Here is a 27,134-nt window from a genome sequence, read left to right on the forward strand (position 1 = left end):
TTGTCCTGAAAAGGCTGTGTAAAGTTGCCCACTAGAATGACAGGGGATAATGGACAGGAGGGTCCAAGGGCTCCTGCTGGCCCTGGGGTAGTAGACCTAAAGATAAGGTCATAAATGATGAGGGTACAGTGGGGTGAAAATAAAATGAAAGAGCAATGGTGGCGCAGCGCAAAGAGACAGCTAAAATACCTGTAAGGTCCTAAGTTTCTCGCGGGGTAGAGTGGTGGAGCGGCACTCCCGTGCCTTGCTCTAGGCCGTGTGCTGGAAGGGAGCTAATGGGAGCTATAAATAGTACCGGCGGTCCGATAAACCGGAAGTGCGGCCGCCGGACCGGAAGTGATGTATCGTCACTATGTACAGGCTAGGCGCCTGCGCGGTGGGCGCTAATGGTAGCGCTCCTAGGCGGGCAGGGGGGAGACGATGTATGGGCGCCTGCGCAGTGAGCACAGGTGGATGAGTGCGGTGCCATATTGAATGAGCGTGGGCGCCTGCGCAGTAAGCACTAGTGTAAAAAGCGGCGTCATAATATGCAAACGCTGCCGCATGCGCAATGGGCACAAATAGGCATAACTGAGGAGTCAGATATGTAAAGTACAGGGGAGTGTGTACTGCGGAACAGCCTATTCTATGTGGGCAAGATTAGCAGGACAGGGTGATGGAGTAGTGACGCTGTATGGGGGCACAGAAGGTCCATAAATATATGGGGATGGGACAAGCTAGGGATGGGGCAGGGGAATGGAGCTAAAAGAATATAGAAGGGGCAGGGGCCAAGGGGGCAGTAAGGCCAGAAGACTATGGGGTTAAGGTAAATAGAAAAGGTATAAGGAAAGGACTCACCTAATGGAATGTAGATTCAGCGTGTCTAGAAAGAAAACCAAGAGGATTAAGGAGGCATTACAATAACCAGTTAATCTCCCTATTCAGACCCTTGGGGGTTAATGTCTCTAGTTTGTGGATCCAGTAAGTTTCCCTGAGTTTAAGTAATCTGACGTGATCTCCACCTCTCCTGGGTATGGGAACCTGTTCAATAATCTGATATTTTAATTGCGCTATCGTGTGTCTAAACTTAATAAAATGATCCGGGATGGGCAGCCACGTTTTCCCACAACGTATGGTAGATTTGTGGCTGGCTATTCTGTCCTTGGCATGTTGTGTTGTCTCACCCACATAAAGTAGGCCACAGGGGCATTTTATTACGTACATCACGAAGTTAGAGTTACAGGTGAAATACCCGTGTATGGGATATGATTTACCTGTTCTGGGGTGAGTAATGTTGTCGGACTTGATAATATTAGAGCATGATGCACAATTGTGGCAAGGAAATGTACCGTGACGACGTGTCGAGAGAGTACTCTGACTGGTAGTAGGATGAGTGCTGCCAATGTCAGCCCGGACTAGCCGGTCCCTGATGTTGGGTGCCCGCCTGTTACACATGAGAGCTGGATGGGAGAAGCTGTCAATGTTAGGGTATGCTCTAGCCAATAAAGGCCAGTGTCTCTTGATTACTGCTTCGACCTTTGGCATAAAAGGGTGGTAGGTATGGACAAATGGCACTCTATCTGTATTGGTTTGCCTAAGGGGTGGTGGTTGGGGATGGAGTGCCCGTAGTCTTTCCTAGTCCAGTAGGCGTTGAGGGTAACTCCTCTCTCTGAATTTATCTGACATACTCGTAAGACGTGTAGGGAGGACCTCGGGGTCAGAGACAATTTTGGATACTCTCATGAATTGTGAGCGGGGGAGGCTGTCGCGTGTTGCCTTTGGATGGCTGCTAGAGTAGTGTAGCAGGCTGTTACAATCGGTGGGCTTGGAGTATAGATCAGTTGAAAGGTGACCCTGGTTGTTTTTGCATACGAGAGTGTCCAGGAAGGAGATTTGTTTAGAATCATAGTGCATGGTAAACTCTAGTTCCGGGTAGATCCCATTCAGAGACTCATGGAATGTAACCAATGTTTCTACAGGGCCTGTCCATATGAAAAAAATATCGTCTATATAGCGATGGTAGCACTGTGCGTGTTGTTTGAATCTATCGTCTGTGTACACGAAATTAAGTTCAAATGTGTTCATGTATGCATTAGCATACGCGGGCGCGACATTTGAGCCCATGGCGGTCCCCTGTTGTTGAATGTAATAAGAGTCATCATACAGAAAAAAGTTGTCATAAAGGACGAGCCTTAATAAGTCCAGACAAAATTGTATCGAGCCATTAGATAAATTGGATGACTCTAGCAAAGATTTGGCTGCTGTGATGCCTTTTTCGTGAGAGATGGAAGTGTAAAGACTATTGACATCCATTGTAACCAGGAGACTGTCAGGTGGTATGGTATCAAGCTGTCTGAGAATACTAAGGAAGTGGCCAGTATCCAATAGGAATGACCTTGTGGTTTTAACAAGAGGTGCAGGCGCCCATACATCGTCCCCCCCGCCCGCCTAGAAGCGCTACCATTAGCGCCCACCGCGCAGGCGCCTAGCCTGTACATAGTGACGATACATCACTTCCGGTCCGGCGGCCGCACTTCCGGTTTATCGGACCGCCGGTACTATTTATAGCTCCCATTAGCTCCCTTCCAGCACACGGCCTAGAGCAAGGCACGGGAGTGCCGCTCCACCACTCTACCCCGCGAGAAACTTAGGACCTTACAGGTATTTTAGCTGTCTCTTTGCGCTGCGCCACCATTGCTCTTTCATTTTATTTTCACCCCACTGTACCCTCATCATTTATGACCTTATCTTTAGGTCTACTACCCCAGGGCCAGCAGGAGCCCTTGGACCCTCCTGTCCATTATCCCCTGTCATTCTAGTGGGCAACTTTACACAGCCTTTTCAGGACAAAGCAGGTATATCGTATGTGGCGCACTGTCTGTTACTATCCTACACTTTGTGTACATACCACCCTTACTAGTTCCCCTTATCATTCTAGTACGCTTAATCCGGCTACTTCTCCCAGGGCATGTGGAATTGCCACCTCCCGTATACCCTATTGGACCATACCTGGTATCACTGCACAAGGACACCTTAGGTACCTTTCCTACCTATTGCATTATCCATATGTCCATCCTTTCCGCTAACCTTATATAGCCTCCTCATATTTTAGGACTACTGTGTACTAAACTGTACTATTTGGGGCACACAATCGGCCTACAGCCTATTCCAGTATCTAGCAGTCGATCATCTCGACACTGGAGCGCCCACCTAGGACATTTCAGGTATATCTATATATGGTAAACTATGACATACATATTATAATTTCCTTGGGTACATTCTTCTCTCCCTTCGATTCTTTCCTTTAGCTCTCTACATTTGGGACCGCTAGGCATATATAATTTCATAACACTACCTTGTTTATCATAGTGACAGGACTTGTACTACAAAATTTGCCTTCCTGCCTTTCCCTCCTCTTTGCCACATATGCGCATACCTCCGGAAGCCAAGGTAATCATCCCGCTTTACAACTATCGCTCTCATATTTTCTTTCCCTTTCTTCCTTCTCCCTCCCCCCTTTTCTCCCTTTTCCCCCCCTTTTTTTAATTTCCACTATCTTCCTCCTAGAGATACTCCACTAAATTCACTAGTTTGAACCTTAATAGTAATATCCTCTATTATATTTATTGTATCTAATATGTATATTCTGGTTCTATGTCTTTATATTTTCCATTTGTATATATAGTTCGGTGATTTTATGTTTATACAGGTTATTTGACTTCTCTTCACTGTATTATTGCCATACCACTGTTGTTTGTTTACACTGTTTCTTTATCTCCCCAGTAACCCTATGAAAAAGACCCTGGTGGGTCGAAACGTTGGGTTTGGTCTGATATGAACACATTTGTTCCTACTTTTTCTGTGGCTATTTCTTCTTTTTTTGTTATAATAAATTGGTTCAAAACCTTTTTCAGCATATCCAGTCTGAGTGTGCGGTAATTTTTGATATATGACATTATCCGAGTAAGTTCGCTCATCATGATTAGGAGAGCTGAACGCTGCAGGCAATCCCTGATCCATGGGCTCTCTCACTGCTGGCGCTTGGTTTATTCCTGTGGATGCTGCTCCTGCTTCATTTTCTGAGCGTGTGCGTCCCGAATGTTGTCCTTCGAAAGGGCAAAAACGGTCATCTTCCCCATCTAATCATCTGTGGTCTCAGGGGTTTTTAATGGACGCTCCTCACTGCTCCCTGCCTAAGCAGAAGGTTCCTAAAGTTTCAGAATATGCTAAAAGATGTCTGTTAGGCTACTTTCACACTTGCGTCGGTACGGGTCCGTCGCTATGCGTCGGACCGACGTACGTTGTGAAATTTGTGCACGGCATGGGCAGCGTATGCAGTTTTTCAACGCATTCGCTGCCCATTCTGAAGTCCGGGGAGGAGGGGACGGAGTTTCGGACACGCATGCGCGGTAGAAAATGGCGGACACGACAGACAAAAAAACGTTAAATTGAACTTTTTTTGTGACGACGGTCCGCCAAAACACGACAGATACCCATGTGGCCATCCGTCGCTAATACAAGTCTATGGGCAAAAAAACGCATCCTGCGAGCACATTTGCAGGATCCGTTTTTTAGCACAAAACGATGGATTGCAAAAAACGCAAGTGTGAAAGTAGCCTTACTGACCCAAATATTATTCCGGATCCTGTTTGCCACCTGATGTTCGACTGTAGTAAACAAACTGTCCCAAATTGGTGTGACGAGGCTTCACCGATCACATTTTGCCTCACAATGTTCCTGCACGTTCAGCTCATCTCAGCAGAGATGGAAACACGAACTTCATTTCACAGTTTGCCTACCACAATCACCGTCCTCGGCAGTCACGTGACTGATAATCAAGGTGATCCCTGCAGGCGCTGGAGAGGCCTCCGCTGGAGGGACGTGGGACTGAAGAGCCGGGGACAATGATTTTAGAATTTTTTCTGCTATTGTCATTTTTTTTTTTTTTTTTTTTTTTAAATCAGATCATAAAAATGCGTTATGTGTAGAATAAAACATGTAATTTAAAATGTTTTATTAGATAATAGATAATTAGATAATAGATGATTATTAGATAATTAAAATTATCTGACTTCTCCAGTGACACGTTTTTGATTTTTTATAGTAGATCAATGGTGCTACTTTATCCCCTATATATGTTTTCCTCCTTCCTTCCTTTTTTTTCTTTTAAACGGAGAAGTTGTCTGATAATTTTAATTCATATCTAATAAAAAACATTTTAAATGACATGTTTTATTCTACATATAATACATTTTTAAAAGGAAAACACTTTTGGATGCAATTTTAAAGTATAAATCGGTTATTATACAAATTTATCATATCATTATTAATAAAATCTACATCTCTTTTAGATTGGTCTATTTTAAAAAATAAACAAAACCATACGTCTGAACTTTCACTTATTCAGCAGCGCAGAGTAAATCCACGTCTACCCATTGTTTTTTCCCTTTGGTTGCAGCGAATACTACCATAAACTGGCTTTGTCTGGTGAGTGCAATCCTATTGTGTGTAACCATCTGAATCTCGGATTACATCCTATTTTGCGCTATTTCACCAACAGTATCTATTGATATTACACATTTACGGCATTTCCTGCATTCCTGGTAATTCATGATGTGCACATTTACAGAGAGAGGCTTCTCCAGAAACGTAAAATTAAAGGCTTCCATACACATTAGACTAAAATCAGCAAATCCTCCGACATCAGATGATATCAGCAGAGATAATGGTCGACCTGTTCAAATTTTGGTGCCTGACTCTTTTTAAGTCAGCAGATAAGCAGCAACTAGGGCCGTCCATCAGTGGCAACTCCGCTCTCCCCTTTGAAACATGCAATGTTCAGTTGAACTGAAAGTGCTGCAGAATAAGTTGGCGCTATAGAAATAAACATATGAGTATTCATTAATATTATATGTCCTCTTCTTAAAATGAGCACACTGTTCTTGTGATGAGTGAATAGTGGTTGTGTGACGCGTGCATAGTAATTATGGCATGCTTGTGTCGTGTGCCCCATGCTGCCAATGTGTGCATAGTGTGTGCGCTCTGCTTGTGATAGGTGCCTACTGTGTGTAATATGTGCCCCATTCTTGTAATATGTGCATAGTGTGTGCGCTCTGCTTGTGACAGGTGCCTACTGTGTGTAACATGTGCTCCATGCTTCTAAATGTGTGCATGGTGTGCGGTCTACTTGTGACAGGTGCCTACTGTGTGTAACGTGTGCCCCATGCTTGCAATGTGTGTATAGTGTGCACGCTCTACTTGTAATATGTGCCTACTCTGTGAAATGTGCCCCATGCTTGTAATGTATGCATAGTGCATGCATGCTACTTGTGACAGGTGCCTACTGTGTGTGACGTGTGCCCCATGCTTGTAATGCGTGCATAGTGTGTGCGCTCTGCTTGTGACAGGTGCCTACTGTGTGTAACGTGTGCCCCATACTTGTAATGTGTGCATAGTGTGTGCGCTCTGCTTGTGATAGGTGCCTACTGTGTGTAACATGTGCCCCATGCTTCTAATGTATGCATAGTGCATGCATGCTACTTGTGACAGGTGCCTAGTGTGTGTGACGTGTGCCCCATGCTTGTAATGTGTGTACTCTCTGCTTGTGACAGGTGCCTACTGTGTGTAACGTGTGCCCCATACTTGTAATGTGTGTATAGTGTGTACTCTCTGCTTGTGACAGGTGCCTACTGTGTGTAACGTGTGCCCCATACTTGTAATGTGTGTATAGTGTGTACTCTCTGCTTGTGACAGGTGCCTACTGTGTGTAACGTGTGCCCCATACTTGTAATATGTGTATAGTGTGTGCGCTCTGCTTGTGATAGGTGCCTACTGTGTGTAACATGTGCCCCATACTTGTAATGTGTGTATAGTGTGTACTCTCTGCTTGTGATAGGTGCCTACTGTGTGTAACGTGTGTGCCCTATGCTTGTAATGTGTGTATAGTGTGTACTCTCTGCTTGTGATAGGTGCCTGTGTGTAACGTGTGCATAGTGTGTGCGCTCTGCTTGCGATAGGTCCCTACTGTGTGTAACGTGTGCCCCATGCTTGTAATGTGTGCAGTGTGTGCGCTCTGCTTGTGATAGGTGCCTGTGTGTAACGTGTGTGCCTTATGCTTGTAATGTGTGCATAGTGTGTGCGCTCTACTTGTGGTAGGTGCCTACTGTGTGTAATGTGTGCATAGTGTGTGCGCTCTGCTTGTGATAGGTGCCACCTGTGTGTAATGTGTGCATAGTGAGTGCGCTCTGCTTGTGATAGGTGCCTACTGTGTGTAACGTGTGCCCCATGCTTGTAATGTGTGCATAGTGTGTGCGCTCTGCTTGTGATAGGTGCCTACTGTGTGTAATATGTGCCCCATTCTTGTAATATGTGCATAGTGTACGGTCTACTTGTGACAGGTGCCTACTCAGTGTAACATGTGCTCCTTGCTTGTAATGTGTGCATAGTGTGCGCTCTACTTGTGATAGGTGCCTACTGTGTGTAACATGTGCTCCATGCTTCTAAATGTGTGCATAGTGTGCAGTGTACTCGTGACAGGTGCCTACTGTGTGTAACGTGTGCCCCATGCTTGTAATGTCTGCATAGTGCATGCATGCTACTTGTGACAGGTGCCTACTGTGTGTAACATGTGCCCCATGCTTGTAATGTGTGTATAGTGTGCACGCTCTACTTGTGATAGGTGCTTACTCTGTTAAATGTGCCCCATGCTTGTAATGTATGCACAGTGTGTGCGCTCTGCTTGTGACAGGTGCCTACTGTGTGTAACGTGTGCCCCATGCTTGTAATGTGTGTAGTGTGTGCGCTCTGCTTGTGATAGGTGCCTACTGTGTGTAACGTGTGCCCCATGCTTGTAATGTGTGCATAGTTTGTGCGCTCTGCTTGTGATAGGTGCCTACTGTGTGTAACGTGTGTGCCCTATGCTTGTATTGTATGCATAGTGTGTGCTCTGCTTGTGATAGGTGCCTACTGTGTGTAACGTGTGCCCCATGCTTGTAATGTGTGCATAGTGTGTGCGCTCTGCTTGTGATAGGTGCCTACTGTGTGTAACGTGTGCCTCATGCTTGTAATGTGTGCATAGTGTGTGCGCTCTGCTTGTGATAGGTGCCTACTGTGTGTAACGTGTGTGCCCTATGCTTGTATTGTGTGCATAGTGTGTGCGCTCTGCTTGTGATAGGTGCCTACTGTGTGTAACGTGTGCCCCATGCTTGTAATGTGTGCATAGTGTGTGCACTCTGCTTGTGATAGGTGCCTACTGTGTGTAATGTGTGCATAGTGTGTGTGCTCTGCTTGTGATAGGTGCCTACTGTGTGTAACGTGTGCCCCATACTTGTGTAGCATGCCTAGTCTATGCCTCGTACTTGTGTGACCACATACACCAGTGCTTACTGCAGAAGATAAACATTTCTTGCTGGAATTCGACCATTTCCGGGAACTGAAGTTTGCCTCTTATCGCAGGGCGGGGCGAGGGTTAACACTGGATTTTTCCTTTGGCTCTAGTACATTGTGCTGTAAGTGAAGAACAAGCTGCTGAATATATTAACCCCTACAGCTCCTCCCTGCTGAGGCAACCGTGTCGAAAAAACCCAGCTCTTCTTAAGAAGAAGGCAGAATCACGAACTAATGGAGACAACACGAGATGAAAAATAACAGGAAATTGTGAGAAACCCAAGTTCTTTCTTTCCGTTTCCATCGTGGCTGCTGCGCTGTAGTCACCGCTTAGGGGGAGATGGGGAGGACGGTGAAGGACGTCCTGATCGATACGCTGGAAAACTTGGAAAGGAAATCATTTAAGAAGTTCAAGAACAAGTTAAACGACATAGAGATTAAGGAAGGATATAGCAGGATCCCCAAAGGTCCGCTGCAGGAAGCCGACGACCTGGACACTGCGGAGCTCATCCTCAGATTCTACAAGGACCACTATGGAATTCAGGTGACCCTGAGGGTCCTAGAAGCCATAAATGAGAACAAGGAGGCGGCGGAGCTCAAGAAGGCCATCATGGAAGGTAAGAAGCATCAGATTCTGCAAGTAGAAGACCAGCCCTAGAGATCTATGCAGTATGTCTCCGGCAGTCCTATGTAACACCACAGATAACACAGGGATCTATGCAGTATGTCTCCGGCAGTCCTATGTAACACCACAGATGACACAGGGATCTATGCAGTATGTCTCCGGCAGTCCTATGTAACACCACAGATGACACAGGGATCTATGCAGTATGTCTCCGGCAGTCCTATGTAACACCACAGATAACACAGGGATCTATGCAGTATGTCTCCGGCAGTCCTATGTAACACCACAGATGACACAGGGATCTATGCAGTATGTCTCCGGCAGTCCTATGTAACACCACAGATGACACAGGGATCTATGCAGTATGTCTCCGGCAGTCCTATGTAACACCACAGATGACACAGGGATCTATGCAGTATGTCTCCGGCAGTCCTATGTAACACCACAGATAACACAGGGATCTATGCAGTATGTCTCCGGCAGTCCTATGTAACACCACAGATGACACAGGGATCTATGCAGTATGTCTCCGGCAGTCCTATGTAACACCACAGATAACACAGTGATAACTCTCTGAGTACAGATAATGTAGTAGATGTCACCTGCAGTCCTATGTAACACCACAGATGACACAGTGATAACTCTCTGAGTACAGATAATGTAGTAGATGTCACATGCAGTCCTATGTAACACCACAGATAACAGTGATAACTCTCTGAGTACAGATAATGTAGTAGATGTCACCTGCAGTCCTATGTAACACCACAGATAACACAGTGATAACTCTCTGAGTACAGATAATGTAGTAGATGTCACCTGCAGTCCTATGTAACACCACAGATAACACAGTGATCACTCTCTGAGTACAGATAATGTAGTAGATGTCACCTGCAGTCCTATGTAACACCACAGATAACACAGTGATAACTCTCCGAGTACAGATAATGTAGTAGATGTCACCTGCAGTCCTATGTAACACCACAGATAACAGTGATAACTCCCTGAGTACAGATAATGTAGTAGATGTCACCTGCAGTCCTATGTAACACCACAGATAACACAGGGATCTATGCAGTATGTCTCCGGCAGTCCTATGTAACACCACAGATGACACAGGGATCTATGCAGTATGTCTCCGGCAGTCCTATGTAACACCACAGATGACACAGGGATCTATGCAGTATGTATCCGGCAGTCCTATGTAACACCACAGATAACACAGGGATCTATGCAGTATGTCTCCGGCAGTCCTATGTAACACCACAGATGACACAGGGATCTATGCAGTATGTCTCCGGCAGTCCTATGTAACACCACAGATAACACAGGGATCTATGCAGTATGTCTCCGGCAGTCCTATGTAACACCACAGATGACACAGGGATCTATGCAGTATGTCTCCGGCAGTCCTATGTAACACCACAGATAACACAGGGATCTATGCACTATGTCTCCGGCAGTCCTATGTAACACCACAGATAACACAGTGATAACTCTCTGAGTACAGATAATGTAGTAGATGTCACCTGCAGTCCTATGTAACACCACAGATGACACAGTGATAACTCTCTGAGTACAGATAATGTAGTAGATGTCACATGCAGTCCTATGTAACACCACAGATAACACAGTGATAACTCTATGAGTACATATAATGTAGGAGATGTCACCTGCAGTCCTATGTAACACCACAGATGACACAGGGATCTATGCAGTATGTCTCCGGCAGTCCTATGTAACACCACAGATGACACAGGGATCTATGCAGTATGTCTCCGGCAGTCCTATGTAACACCACAGATGACACAGGGATCTATGCAGTATGTCTCCGGCAGTCCTATGTAACACCACAGATAACACAGTGATAACTCTCTGAGTACAGATAATGTAGTAGATGTCACCTGCAGTCCTATGTAACACCACAGATGACACAGTGATAACTCTCTGAGTACAGATAATGTAGTAGATGTCACCTGCAGTCCTATGTAACACCACAGATGACACAGTGATAACTCCCTGAGTACAGATAATGTAGTAGATGTCACCTGCAGTCCTATGTAACACCACAGATAACACAGTGATCACTCTGAGCACAGATAATGTAGTAGATGTCACCTGCAGTCCTATGTAACACCACAGATAACACAGGGATCTATGCAGTATGTCTCCGGCAGTCCTATGTAACACCACAGATAACACAGTGATAACTCTCTGAGTACAGATAATGTAGTAGAGGTCACCTGCAGTCCTATGTAACACCACAGATAACACAGTGATAACTCTATGAGTACATATAATGTAGGAGATGTCACCTGCAGTCCTATGTAACACCACAGATAACACAGGGATCTATGCAGTATGTCTCCGGCAGTCCTATGTAACACCACAGATAACACAGTGATAACTCTCTGAGTACAGATAATGTAGTAGAGGTCACCTGCAGTCCTATGTAACACCACAGATAACACAGTGATAACTCTATGAGTACATATAATGTAGGAGATGTCACCTGCAGTCCTATGTAACACCACAGATAACACAGGGATCTATGCAGTATGTCTCCGGCAGTCCTATGTAACACCACAGATAACACAGTGATCACTCTCTGAGTACAGATAATGTAGTAGATGTCACCTGCAGTCCTATGTAACACCACAGATAACACAGTGATAACTCTCTGAGTACAGATAATGTAGTAGATGTCACCTGCAGTCCTATGTAACACCACAGATAACACAGTGATCACTCTGAGCACAGATAATGTAGTAGATGTCACCTGCAGTCCTATGTAACACCACAGATAACACAGTGATAACTCTATGAGTACATATAATGTAGGAGATGTCACCTGCAGTCCTATGTAACACCACAGATAACACAGGGATCTATGCAGTATGTCTCCGGCAGTCCTATGTAACACCACAGATAACACAGTGATAACTCTCTGAGTAGAGATAATGTAGTAGAGGTCACCTGCAGTCCTATGTAACACCACAGATAACACAGTGATAACTCTCTGAGTAGAGATAATGTAGTAGATGTCACCTGCAGTCCTATGTAACACCACAGATAACACAGTGATAACTCTCTGAGTACAGATAATGTAGTAGATGTCACCTGCAGTCCTATGTAACACCACAGATAACACAGTGATAACTCTCTGAGTGCAGATAATGTAGTAGATGTCACCTGCAGTCCTATGTAACACCACAGATAACACAGTGATCACTCTGAGTACAGATAATGTAGTAGATGTCACCTGCAGTCCTATGTAACACCACAGATAACACAGTGATAACTCTCTGAGTACAGATAATGTAGTAGATGTCACCTGCAGTCCTATGTAACACCACAGATAACACAGTGATCACTCTGAGTACAGATAATGTAGTAGATGTCACCTGCAGTCCTATGTAACACCACAGATCACACAGTGATAACTCTCTGAGTACAGATAGTGTAGTAGATGTCACCTGCAGTCCTATGTAACACCACAGATCACAGTGATAACTCTCTGAGTACAGATAATGTAGTAGATGTCACCTGCAGTCCTATGTAACACCACAGATAACACAGTGATAACTCTGAGTACAGATAATGTAGATGTCACCTGCAGTCCTATGTAACACCACAGATAACAGTGATCACTCTCTGAGTACAGATAATGTAGTAGATGTCACCTGCAGTCCTATGTAACACCACAGATAACACAGTGATAACTCTCTGAGTACAGATAATGTAGTAGATGTCACCTGCAGTCCTATGTAACACCACAGATAACACAGTGATACCTCTCTGAGTACAGATAATGTAGTAGATGTCACCTGCAGTCCTATGTAACACCACAGATAACACAGTGATAACTCTCTGAGTGCAGATAATATAGTAGATGTCACCTGCAGTCCTATGTAACACCACAGATAACACAGTGATCACTCTCTGAGTACAGATAATGTAGTAGATGTCACCTGCAGTCCTATGTAACACCACAGATAACACAGTGATGACTCTCTGAGTACAGATAATGTAGTAGATGTCACCTGCAGTCCTATGTAACACCACAGATAACACAGTGATAACTCTCTGAGAACAGATAATGTAGTAGATGTCACCTGCAGTCCTATGTAACACCACAGATAACACAGTGATAACTCTCTGCATACAGATAATGTAATAGATGTCACCTGCAGTCCTATGTAACACCACAGATAACACAGTGATAACTCTCTGAGTACAGATAATGTAGTAGATGTCACCTGCAGTCCTATGTAACACCACAGATAACACAGTGATAACTCTCTGAGAACAGATAATGTAGTAGATGTCACCTGCAGTCCTATGTAACACCACAGATAACACAGGGATCTATGCAGTATGTCTCCGGCAGTCCTATGTAACACCACAGATAACACAGGGATCTATGCAGTATGTCTCCGGCAGTCCTATGTAACACCACAGATAACACAGGGATCTATGCAGTATGTCTCCGGCAGTCCTATGTAACACCACAGATAACACAGTGATAACTCTCTGAGAACAGATAATGTAGTAGATGTCACCTGCAGTCCTATGTAACACCACAGATAACACATTGATCACTCTCTGAGTACAGATAATGTAGTAGATGCCACCTGCAGTCCTATGTAACACCACAGATAACACAGGGATCTATGCAGTATGTCTCCGGCAGTCCTATGTAACACCACAGATAACACAGGGATCTATGCAGTATGTCTCCGGCAGTCCTATGTAACACCACAGATAACACAGTGATAACTCTCTGAGTACAGATAATGTAGTAGATGTCACCTGCAGTCCTATGTAACACCACAGATGACACAGTGATAACTCTCTGAGTACAGATAATGTAGTAGATGTCACATGCAGTCCTACGTAACACCACAGATGACACAGTGATAACTCCCTGAGTACAGATAATGTAGTAGATGTCACCTGCAGTCCTATGTAACACCACAGATAACACAGTGATCACTCTGAGCACAGATAATGTAGTAGATGTCACCTGCAGTCCTATGTAACACCACAGATAACACAGTGATAACTCTATGAGTACATATAATGTAGGAGATGTCACCTGCAGTCCTATGTAACACCACAGATAACACAGGGATCTATGCAGTATGTCTCCGGCAGTCCTATGTAACACCACAGATAACACAGTGATCTCTCTCTGAGTACAGATAATGTAGTGGATGTCACCTGCAGTCCTATGTAATGCCACAGATAACACAGTGATAACTCTCTGAGTACAGATAATGTAGTAGATGTCACCTGCAGTCCTATGTAACACCACAGATAACACAGTGATCTCTCTCTGAGTACAGATAATGTAGTGGATGTCACCTGCAGTCCTATGTAATGCCACAGATAACACAGTGATAACTCTCTGAGTACAGATAATGTAGTAGAGGTCACCTGCAGTCCTATGTAACACCACAGATAACACAGTGATCACTCTCTGAGTACAGATAATGTAGTAGATGTCACCTGCAGTCCTATGTAACACCACAGATAACACAGTGATACCTCTCTGAGTACAGATAATGTAGTAGATGTCACCTGCAGTCCTATGTAACACCACAGATAACAGTGATCACTCTCTGAGTACAGATAATGTAGTAGATGTCACCTGCAGTCCTATGTAACACCACAGATAACACAGTGATAACTCTCTGAGTACAGATAATGTAGTAGATGTCACCTGCAGTCCTATGTAACACCACAGATAACACAGTGATACCTCTCTGAGTACAGATAATGTAGTAGATGTCACCTGCAGTCCTATGTAACACCACAGATAACACAGTGATAACTCTCTGAGTGCAGATAATATAGTAGATGTCACCTGCAGTCCTATGTAACACCACAGATAACACAGTGATCACTCTCTGAGTACAGATAATGTAGTAGATGTCACCTGCAGTCCTATGTAACACCACAGATAACACAGTGATGACTCTCTGAGTACAGATAATGTAGTAGATGTCACCTGCAGTCCTATGTAACACCACAGATAACACAGTGATAACTCTCTGAGAACAGATAATGTAGTAGATGTCACCTGCAGTCCTATGTAACACCACAGATAACACAGGGATCTATGCAGTATGTCTCCGGCAGTCCTATGTAACACCACAGATAACACAGGGATCTATGCAGTATGTCTCCGGCAGTCCTATGTAACACCACAGATAACACAGGGATCTATGCAGTATGTCTCCGGCAGTCCTATGTAACACCACAGATAACACAGTGATAACTCTCTGAGAACAGATAATGTAGTAGATGTCACCTGCAGTCCTATGTAACACCACAGATAACACATTGATCACTCTCTGAGTACAGATAATGTAGTAGATGCCACCTGCAGTCCTATGTAACACCACAGATAACACAGGGATCTATGCAGTATGTCTCCGGCAGTCCTATGTAACACCACAGATAACACAGGGATCTATGCAGTATGTCTCCGGCAGTCCTATGTAACACCACAGATAACACAGTGATAACTCTCTGAGTACAGATAATGTAGTAGATGTCACCTGCAGTCCTATGTAACACCACAGATGACACAGTGATAACTCTCTGAGTACAGATAATGTAGTAGATGTCACATGCAGTCCTACGTAACACCACAGATGACACAGTGATAACTCCCTGAGTACAGATAATGTAGTAGATGTCACCTGCAGTCCTATGTAACACCACAGATAACACAGTGATCACTCTGAGCACAGATAATGTAGTAGATGTCACCTGCAGTCCTATGTAACACCACAGATAACACAGTGATAACTCTATGAGTACATATAATGTAGGAGATGTCACCTGCAGTCCTATGTAACACCACAGATAACACAGGGATCTATGCAGTATGTCTCCGGCAGTCCTATGTAACACCACAGATAACACAGTGATCTCTCTCTGAGTACAGATAATGTAGTGGATGTCACCTGCAGTCCTATGTAATGCCACAGATAACACAGTGATAACTCTCTGAGTACAGATAATGTAGTAGATGTCACCTGCAGTCCTATGTAACACCACAGATAACACAGTGATCTCTCTCTGAGTACAGATAATGTAGTGGATGTCACCTGCAGTCCTATGTAATGCCACAGATAACACAGTGATAACTCTCTGAGTACAGATAATGTAGTAGAGGTCACCTGCAGTCCTATGTAACACCACAGATAACACAGTGATCACTCTCTGAGTACAGATAATGTAGTAGATGTCACCTGCAGTCCTATGTAACACCACAGATAACACAGTGATAACTCTCTGAGTGCAGATAATGTAGTAGATGTCACCTGCAGTCCTATGTAACACCACAGATAACACAGTGATCACTCTGAGTACAGATAATGTAGTAGATGTCACCTGCAGTCCTATGTAACACCACAGATAACACAGTGATAGCTCTCTGAGTGCAGATAATGGAGTAGATGTCACCTGCAGTCCTATGTAACACCACAGATAACACAGTGATAACTCTCTGAGTGCAGATAATGGAGTAGATGTCACCTGCAGTCCTATGTAACACCACAGATAACACAGTGATAACTCTCTGAGTGCAGATAATGTAGTAGATGTCACCTGCAGTCCTATGTAACACCACAGATAACACAGTGATCACTCTGAGTACAGATAATGTAGTAGATGTCACCTGCAGTCCTATGTAACACCACAGATCACACAGTGATAACTCTCTGAGTACAGATAGTGTAGTAGATGTCACCTGCAGTCCTATGTAACACCACAGATCACACAGTGATAACTCTCTGAGTACAGATAATGTAGTAGATGTCACCTGCAGTCCTATGTAACACCACAGATAACACAGTGATAACTCTGAGTACAGATAATGTAGATGTCACCTGCAGTCCTATGTAACACCACAGATAACAGTGATCACTCTCTGAGTACAGATAATGTAGTAGATGTCACCTGCAGTCCTATGTAACACCACAGATAACACAGTGATAACTCTCTGAGTACAGATAATGTAGTAGATGTCACCTGCAGTCCTATGTAACACCACAGATAACACAGTGATAAGTCTCTGAGTACAGATAATGTAGTAGATGTCACCTGCAGTCCTATGTAACACCACAGATAACACAGTGATAACTCTCTGAGTGCAGATAATATAGTAGATGTCACCTGCAGTCCTATGTAACACCACAGATAACACAGTGATCACTCTCTGAGTACAGATAATGTAGTAGATGTCACCTGCAGTCCTATGTAACACCACAGATAACACAGTGATGACTCTCTGAGTACAGATAATGTAGTAGATGTCACCTGCAGTCCTATGTAACACCACAGATAACACAGTGATAACTCTCTGAGAACAGATAATGTAGTAGATGTCACCTGCAGTCCTATGTAACACCACAGATAACACAGTGATAACTCTCTGCATACAGATAATGTAATAGATGTCACCTGCAGTCCTATGTAACACCACAGATAACACAGTGATAACTCTCTGAGAACAGATAATGTAGATGTCACCTGCAGTCCTATGTAACACCACAGATAACATAATGATATCTCTCTGAGTACAGATAATGTAGTAGATGTCACCTGCAGTCCTATGTAACACCACAGATAACACAGTGATAACTCTCTGAGTACAGATAATGTAGTAGATGTCACCTGCAGTCCTATGTAACACCACAGATAACACAGTGATCACTCTCTGAGTACAGATAATGTAGTAGATGTCACCTGCAGTCCTATGTAACACCACAGATAACAGGGATAACTCTGAGTACAGATAATGTAGTAGATGTCACCTGCAGTCCTATGTAACACCACAGATAACACAGTGATAACTCTCTGAGTACAGATAATGTAGTGATGTCACCTGCAGTCCTATGTAACACCACAGATAACACAGTGATATCTCTGAGTACAGATAATGTAGTAGATGCCACCTGCAGTCCTATGTAACACCACAGATAACACAGTGATCACTCTCTGAGTACAGATAATGTAGGAGATGTCACCGGCAGTCCTATGTAACACCACAGATAACACAGTGATCACTCCCTGAGTAGAGATAATGTAGGATATGTCACAGGCAGTCCTATGTAACACCACAGATAACACAGTGATAACTCTCTGAGTGCAGATAATGTAGTAGATGTCACCTGCAGTCCTATGTAATACCACAGATAACACAGTGATAACTCTGAGTACAGATAATGTAGATGTCACCTGCAGTCCTATGTAACACCACAGATAACACAATGATATCTCTCTGAGTACAGATAATGTAGTAGATGTCACCTGCAGTCCTATGTAACACCACAGATAACACAGTGATAACTCTCTGAGTACAGATAATGTAGTAGATGTCACCTGCAGTCCTATGTAACACCACAGATAACACAGTGATCACTCTCTGAGTACAGATAATGTAGTAGATGTCACCTGCAGTCCTATGTAACACCACAGATAACAGGGATAACTCTCTGAGTACAGATAATGTAGTAGATGTCACCTGCAGTCCTATGTAACACCACAGATAACACAGTGATAACTCTCTGAGTACAGATAATGTAGTGATGTCACCTGCAGTCCTATGTAACACCACAGATAACACAGTGATCACTCCCTGAGTAGAGATAATGTAGGAGATGTCACCGGCAGTCCTATGTAACACCACAGATAACACAGTGATAACTCTCTGAGTGCAGATAATGTAGTAGATGTCACCTGCAGTCCTATGTAACACCACAGATAACACAGTGATAACTCTCTGAGTACAGATAATGTAGTAGATGTCACCTGCAGTCCTATGTAACACCACAGATAACACAGTGATAACTCTCTGAGTACAGATAATGTAGTAGATGTCACCTGCAGTCCTATGTAACACCACAGATAACACAGTGATAACTCTCTGAGTACAGATAATGTAGTGATGTCACCTGCAGTCCTATGTAACACCACAGATAACACAGTGATAACTCTCTGAGTACAGATAATGTAGGAGATGTCACCGGCAGTCCTATGTAACACCACAGATAACACAGTGATCACTCCCTGAGTAGAGATAATGTAGTAGATGTCACCTGCAGTCCTATGTAACACCACAGATAACACAGTGATCACTCCCTGAGTACAGATAATGTAGTAGATGTCACCTGCAGTCCTATGTAACACCACAGATAACACAGTGATAACTCTCTGAGTGCAGATAATGTAGTAGATGTCACCTGCAGTCCTATGTAACACCACAGATAACACAGTGATAACTCTCTGAGTACAGATAATGTAGTGATGTCACCTGCAGTCCTATGTAACACCACAGATAACACAGTGATAACTCTCTGAGTGCAGATAATGTAGTAGATGTCACCTGCAGTCCTATGTAACACCACAGATAACACAGTGATAACTCTCTGAGTACAGATAATGTAGTAGATGTCACCTGCAGTCCTATGTAACACCACAGATAACACAGTGATCACTCTCTGAGTACAGATAATGTAGTAGATGTCACCTGCAGTCCTATGTAACACCACAGATAACACAGTGATAACTCCCTGAGTACAGATAATGTAGTAGATGTCACCTGCAGTCCTATGTAACACCACAGATAGCACAGTGATCACTCTCTGAGTACAGATAATGTAGTAGATGTCACCTGCAGTCCTATGTAACACCACAGATAACACAGTGATAACTCTCTGAGTACAGATAATGTAGTAGATGTCACCTGCAGTCCTATGTAACACTACAGATAACACAGTGATAACTCTCTGAGTACAGATAATGTAGGAGATGTCACCGGCAGTCCTATGTAACACCACAGATAACACAGTGATAACTCTCTGAGTGCAGATAATGTAGTAGATGTCACCTGCAGTCCTATGTAACACCACAGATAACACAGTGATAACTCTCTGAGTACAGATAATGTAGGAGATGTCACCGGCAGTCCTATGTAACACCACAGATAACACAGTGATAACGCTCTGAGTACAGATAATGTAGTAGATGTCACCTGCAGTCCTATGTAACACCACAGATAACACAGTGATAACTCTCCGAGTACAGATAATGTAGTAGATGTCACCTGCAGTCCTATGTAACACCACAGATAACACAGGGATAACTCTCCGAGTACAGATAATGTAGTAGATGTCACCTGCAGTCCTATGTAACACCACAGATAACACAGTGATCACTCTCTGAGTACAGATAATGTAGTAGATGCCACCGGCAGTCCTATGTAACACCACAGATAACACAGGGATAACTCTCTGAGTGCAGATAATGTAGTAGATGTCACCTGCAGTCCTATGTAACACCACAGATAACACAGTGATCACTCTCTGAGTACAGATAATGTAGTAGATGTCACCGGCAGTCCTACGTAACACCACAGATAACACAGGGATAACTCTCTGAGTGCAGATAATGTAGTATATGCCACCTGCAGTCCTATGTAACACCACAGATAACAGGGATAACTCTCTGACTACAGATAATGTAGTAGATGTCACCTGCAGTCCTATGTAACACCACAGGTAACACAGTGATTTCTCTCTGAGTACAGATAATGTAGTAGATGCCACCTGCAGTCCTATGTAACACCACAGATAACATAGTGATAACTCCCTGAGTACAGATAATGTAGTAGATGCCACCTGCAGTCCTATGTAACACCACAGATAACATAGTATACAGTAGAAACGAGAAATTTCCATCCACTATATAGAAAGACACATCTGCAGGTTGTTCTAAATGTCTGACATGAAATTTGAATAAACCTTTCCCTCTTTAGGACAATTAGGATTACCATAATTATTAATATTTGCCAAAGGCCAGAATAATGAGAGAGAGAATGTGTTAAGGCATTGTTATTACTTACTGCAAAGTCAGAAGTTTCCCTCCATTTCATTAGTATTTGGTGCCATTGCTCTTAACCTGAATGACTTGGGTTAGGCGTTTGGGATCTCCTTCCACAAACTTCTCACTATAGTTGGTCGGAATTTGGTCCGTTTCCTCCTGACAACACTGGTGTAACTGGTCCAGGGTTGTAGGTCGCCTTGCTCGCACCGGCCTTTTCAGCTTTGCTCATACATTTCCATAGGATTGAGATCAGGGCTTTGTGATGGCTGCTCCAAAACATTGACTTTGTTATCCTGAAGCCCCTTTGTTACTATTTAGGTAGTATGATTCGGGTCATTGTCCATTTGGAAGACCCATTTCTGCCCAAGCTTTAACTTCCTGGAAGATGTCTTGAGATGTCGCTTCAGTGTTGCCACATAATCTTCTTTTATCATTATGCCATCTATTTTGTTAAGTGCACCAGTCCCTCCTAGAAATTGTACCCGAGGATGAGCCAGACTTGTGCAAGTCCACAATTCTCTTGCTGATATCTTGGCTGATTTCTTGACACTTTCCCATGATGCTACACACAAAAAAAGCAGTGTGTTTCATGTGTTCATTAAATACATTCATAGTTGTGTCTCTAACTCAGATGTTGCCAAAAAATATCAAATGCTTCCAAACACGTGGCATCATCATATGGGCAGCAAAGAATTGTTTAAAGGCATAGTAATCTTAGTGTATGGAAACTTTTGGCTTTGCAGTAAGTAATAAAAATGACTGAAAACCTTCTCTCTCTCTCATTATTCTGGCATTTAGTAAATATTAATAATTATGTTAATCCTAAATGACCTAAAACAGGAAAGGTTTAATCCGATTTCATGTCAGATATTGAGAAAAACCTGCAGATGTCTTTTTATATAGTGGATGGAAACTTCTGGTTCCAACTGTATCTACTCGAGTATAGATAATGTAGTATATATATATACACCTGCAGTCCTATGTAACACCACAGATAACATAGTATACAGTAGAAACGAGAAATTTCCATCCACTATATAGAAAGACACATCTGCAGGTTGTTCTAAATGTCTGACATGAAATTTGAATAAACCTTTCCCTCTTTAGGACAATTAGGATTACCATAATTATTAATATTTGCCAAAGGCCAGAATAATGAGAGAGAGAATGTGTTAAGGCATTGTTATTACTTACTGCAAAGTCAGAAGTTTCCCTCCATTTCATTAGTATTTGGCACCATTGCCCTTTCACTGAATGACTTGGGTTAGGCGTTTGGGATCTCCTTCCACAAACTTCTCACTATAGTTGGTCGGAATTTGGTCCGTTTCCTCCTGACAACACTGGTGTAACTGGTCCAGGGTTGTAGGTCGCCTTGCTCGCACCGGCCTTTTCAGCTTTGCTCATACATTTCCATAGGATTGAGATCAGGGCTTTGTGATGGCCGCTCCAAAACATTGACTTTGTTATCCTGAAGCCCCTTTGTTACTATTTAGGTAGTATGATTCGGGTCATTGTCCATTTGGAAGACCCATTTCTGCCCAAGCTTTAACTTCCTGGAAGATGTCTTGAGATGTCGCTTCAGTGTTGCCACATAATCTTCTTTTATCATTATGCCATCTATTTTGTTAAGTGCACCAGTCCCTCCTAGAAATTGTACCCAAGGATGAGCCAGACTTGTGCAAGTCCACAATTCTCTTGCTGATATCTTGGCTGATTTCTTGACACTTTCCCATGATGCTACACACAAAAAAAGCAGTGTGTTTCATGTGTTCATTAAATACATCCACAGGTGTGTCTCTAACTCAGATGTTGCCAAAAAAATATCAAATGCTTCCAAACACGTGGCATCATCATATGGGCAGCACAGAATTGTTTAAAGGCATAGTAATCTTAGTGTATGGAAACTTTTGGCTTTGCAGTAAGTAATAAAAATGACTGAAAACCTTCTCTCTCTCTCATTATTCTGGCATTTAGTAAATATTAATAATTATGTTAATCCTAAATGACCTAAAACAGAAAAGGTTTAATCCGATTTCATGTCAGATATTGAGAAAAACCTGCAGATGTCTTTTTATATAGTGGATGGAAACTTCTGGTTCCAACTGTATCTACTCGAGTATAGATAATGTAGTATATATATACACCTGCAGTCCTATGTAACACCACAGATAACAAGAATATATGCACTTGTGAATGTGTGTACAGCTTTAGGACCCATCTGACCTCAGTGCTTCTCTTGTGTGTTTTCAGTCACTGGCTTTGCACCCCAGGAATCATCTATGGGAGATCAGGGAGCAACATCAAGAGGTGAGTGGCAGACTGGATGCTCCGCATAATATGTCAAGGCAGAAAGCAAATAAAACTGAGCAAAAACTATATGTATTTTTGCAGAGCAGTTGAGCTAGCATTAGGGGGGTGCAGAGTGCAGCTAATGTACAGTTGTGCTCAAAAGTTTACATACCCCGGCAGAATTATTGCTTTCTTGTTTTTTTTACCAGAGAATATGAATGGTAACACCAAAAAGTTTCCTCCACTCATGGTTAGTGGTTGGGTGAAGCCATTTATTGCCAAACTACTGTGTTTTCTCTTTTTAAATCATAATGACAACCTAAAACATTCAAGTGACCCTGATCAAAAGTTCCCATACCCCATTCCTTAACACCGTGTATTGCCCCCTCTAACATCAATGACAGCTTGGAGTCTTTTGTGGTAGTTGTGGATGAGGTTCTTTATTTTCTCAGATGGTAAAACTGCCCACTCTTCTTGGTAAAAGCCTCCAGTTCCTGTAAATTCCTGGGCGGTATAGCATGAACTGCGCGCTTGAGATCTCCCCAGAGTGGCTCAATGATATTGAGGTCAGGAGACTGAGATGGCCACCCCAGAACCTTCACTTTGTTCTGCTGTAGCCAATGACAGGTCGACTTGGCCTTGTGTTTTGGATCGTTGTCATGTTGGAACATCCAAGGACGTCCCATGCGCAGCTTCCGGGCTGACTACTGCAAATTTGCTGATAACATGCAGCATTCATCTTTCCTTCAACTTTGACCAAGTTTCCTGTGCCTTTGTAGCTCACATATCCCCACAACATCAGCGATCCACCTCCGTGCTTTACAGTAGGAATGGTGTTCCTTTCATCATAGGCCTTGTTGACCTCTCTCCAAATGTAACATTTATGGTTGTGGCCAAAAAGTTAAATTTTGGACTCATCACTCCAAATTACCTTGTTCCAGAAGTTTTGAGGCTGATCTCTGTGCTGATTTGCATATTGTAGGGGAGATACTGTGTGGCATTTGCGCAGTAATGGCTTTCCTCTGGTGACTCGACCATGCAGCACATTTTTCTTTAAGTTCCTCCTTATTGTGCATCTTGAAACAGCCACACCGCTAGTTTTCAGAGAGTCCTGTATTTCAGCTGATGTTATGTTTTTCTTTGCATTATGAAGAATTTTCCTGGCAGTTGTGGACGACATTTTCGTTGGTCTACCTGATCGTGGTTTTGTTTTTATAGAGCCCCTGATTTTGCATTTGTTAATCACAGTGTGAACGCTGTTGACTGGCATTATCAATTCCTTGGATACCTTTTTGCATCCCTTTAATGTTTTATACAGTCCAACTACCTTTTCCCGTAGATCCGTTGACAATTCTTTTGCTTTCCCCATGACTCACAGTCCAGAAACGTTAGTGGCTGGATGAAAGATGCAAGAGTCTGTCTGGATCTCAGAAACTCGCTCAGCTTTTATGCACACACTGATTACAAGCAAACAGGTCACAGGTGAGGATGTTACCTTTAGTAGCCATTCACACCCATTTGTGTCAACTTCTGTGCAGGTTATCAGGCCAAAATCACCAGGGTATGGGAACTTTTGATCAGGGTCATTTGGATGTTTTGGTTGTCATTATGATTTAAAAAAGAGAAAACACAGTAGTTTGACAATAAATGGCTTCACCCAACCACTGACCATGAGTGGAGGAAAAGTTTTTGTGGTATCAGTCATATTCTCTGAAAAAAGGCCAAGAAAGCAAAAATTAAACTTTTGAGCACGTGTGTGTGTGTATATCCCAAAATACAAAGGAAATAGGTCATCTTTAACTTTAGGCTTTTTAGAGATAATTTAATCTTCAACTTGCTTATCTGTTCACTATAACAATAAATTTAATCATGCGTTGCCAAACTTTTGCATGTCGCAATAAGGGTCTCCTGGAGAATGGGATCCAAGCTCTGGATAGCCTTAAATCATTCCCAGTTGGTGGTACCTACAGAAGAGACAAGAATCCTCATGGTTAAGGCTCATACTTACATGCGAGAAACTCGGATGAGTCTCGCACGTCAATACCCGACACTGCACCCGGCACTCAGGAGCGGAGCGTGCGACTGCATGTATTGCTACGCGGCTGCATGTATTGCTACGCGGCTGCATGTATTGCTACGCGGCTGCATGTATTGCTACGCGGCTGCATGTATTGCTACGCGGCTGCATGTATTGCTACGCGGCTGCATGTATTGCTACGCGGCTGCACGATCCGATCCGAGTGCCGGATATTGACGTGTGAGACTCACCCGAGTTTCTCGCATGTGAGTATGAGCTCTTAGAAGGATAAAAACCTCCAAACCCCATAGTTCCGAACAAATTATTACACTCACCTATATAGCTTCTTTATATTCCACCACACTCCACACACATCTTCATCCCTGACCCATTGGGCTTACAATCTACATTACCAATGAGTACCGTATTTTTCGGACTACAAGACGCACTTTTTCCCCCCCAAAAAAGGGGGGAAATGGGGGGTGCGTCTAATAGTCGCAATGCAGGCTTACCGTGGCGGCAGAGGTGCGGTGGCAGAGGAGGCGCAGTAAGCGGGGTCCCTTTCCCCGGTATGGTGATTCAGCAGCCCGGTAAGCAGCAGAGCCGGGTGAATCCTGTTGTTATCGGTGGGCGCGGCCATTTTCCCGAGGCCGCGCGTGCGCAGATGGAGTGCTCTGCTTCCCGGGGCTTCAGGAAAATGGCCGCCGCGATATCCATCTGCGCACGCGCGGCCTCCCGCGGCCATTTTCCTGAAGCCCCGGGAAGCAGAGGGCTTCATCTGCACACGCGCGGCCTCAGGAAGATGGCCGCGCCCACCAATAACAACAGGATTCACCCGGCTCTGCTGCTTACCGGGCTGCTGAATCACCATACCGGGGAAAGGGACCCCGCTTACTGCGCCTCCTCTGCCGCTGCACCTCTGCCGCCATGGTAAGCCTGCATTGCCTGCACGGTAAGCCTGGGACCCATCTCACGCCATACCTCTCAATGCACCTCCTGATCCCAGCACCTCCTCATCCCAGCACCTCCTGATCCCAGCACCTCCTCATCCCAGCATCACCCCACCTCTGCCGACATCTTGCCTCCTGTGACCCTGCCACCGCCAGCCCTCAGGTAAGATACTGTAAATTCGGACAATAAGACGGACCCCATCTTATAAAAAATCTTTTTTTCTGCAATTTTCACCCCAAATTTGGGGTGCGTCTTATGGTCCGGTGCGTCTTATAGTCCGAAAAATACGGTATGTTATAGACGATTCACACGTAACCTACTCACAACTTGACCATAAACAAATAGGAGGTGAGGACATGCATGATGGAAATTCTCGCATCTCATGTTATATGTTCTTCTTACAGAGGAGGACCATTTTGTGGACAGACACCGCACTCAGCTCATAGCTCTGGTGGCTCTGGTGGATCCAATCCTAGATGATCTCTTACAGTGGAAGCTGTTGACAAGTGAAGACTATATCACCGTGCGCAGCACGAACACCCCCCAGAATAAGATGCGACAGCTCTTCTGTTATGTTGATTCCTGGGGAAGCAGAGACAAGGACCAGTTCCTGAAATCTTTGAGAGACCATAACGCACCTCTCATCAGGAATCTAGAAGGCAAATAAAACCCAATAGAAAGTGTCTGGGATTTTGATTGCAGAGTCAGCTCCTGGGTCAGGGTCTTGGAGCTGAAGCACAATTTGGTACATTACCAGTTCACAGGAGATTCCTTGATGAATCCAGCAGATTAAATAAAAAAATTCCTGAACCAGATTTATTCTTTGTTTTGTCTCATTTTCTGTCAATGACAAGAAATAGTCTTGTAGTAAGAAGCTTTTATTTTTAACATAGATAAATCAAGATAAAGAGATTTTCTGTGTATGTATGAAAAAAACAAAAAACACAGAATGTGTCATAAAGCAATAGTAGGTACAATGGATGAAAAGGG

At 43.6% G+C, this 27,134-nt stretch overlaps 1 protein-coding gene across 1 annotated transcript; it reads left to right on the forward strand.

Annotated features, from left to right (window-relative positions):
* The first annotated feature begins 8,431 nt into the window (after positions 1–8,431).
* On the forward strand, positions 8,432–26,959 carry LOC138645602 (apoptosis-associated speck-like protein containing a CARD). The gene is made up of 3 exons (XM_069735026.1): positions 8,432–8,981; positions 23,138–23,194; positions 26,549–26,959. The coding sequence occupies exons 1-3, from the start codon at positions 8,705–8,707 to the stop codon at positions 26,809–26,811; spliced, it is 597 nt and encodes a 198-aa protein (XP_069591127.1). The 5' UTR covers positions 8,432–8,704; the 3' UTR covers positions 26,812–26,959.
* The last annotated feature ends 175 nt before the right edge of the window (positions 26,960–27,134 follow it).

This window comes from Ranitomeya imitator, chromosome 7 (genome assembly GCF_032444005.1).
Source record: "Ranitomeya imitator isolate aRanImi1 chromosome 7, aRanImi1.pri, whole genome shotgun sequence".
Lineage (NCBI taxonomy): Eukaryota > Metazoa > Chordata > Amphibia > Anura > Dendrobatidae > Ranitomeya > Ranitomeya imitator.

What these genes read in the sequence shown, in the direction of transcription:
- LOC138645602 (XM_069735026.1), top strand. Translation starts at nt 8,705, where the DNA reads ATGGGGAGGACGGTGAAGGACGTCCTGATCGATACGCTGGAAAACTTG. An exon ending in CAAGAAGGCCATCATGGAAG is followed by an intron (nt 8,982 to 23,137) that starts GTAAGAAGCATC and finishes GTGTGTTTTCAG; the next exon opens with TCACTGGCTTTGCACCCCAG. An exon ending in TCAGGGAGCAACATCAAGAG is followed by an intron (nt 23,195 to 26,548) that starts GTGAGTGGCAGA and finishes TTCTTCTTACAG; the next exon opens with AGGAGGACCATTTTGTGGAC.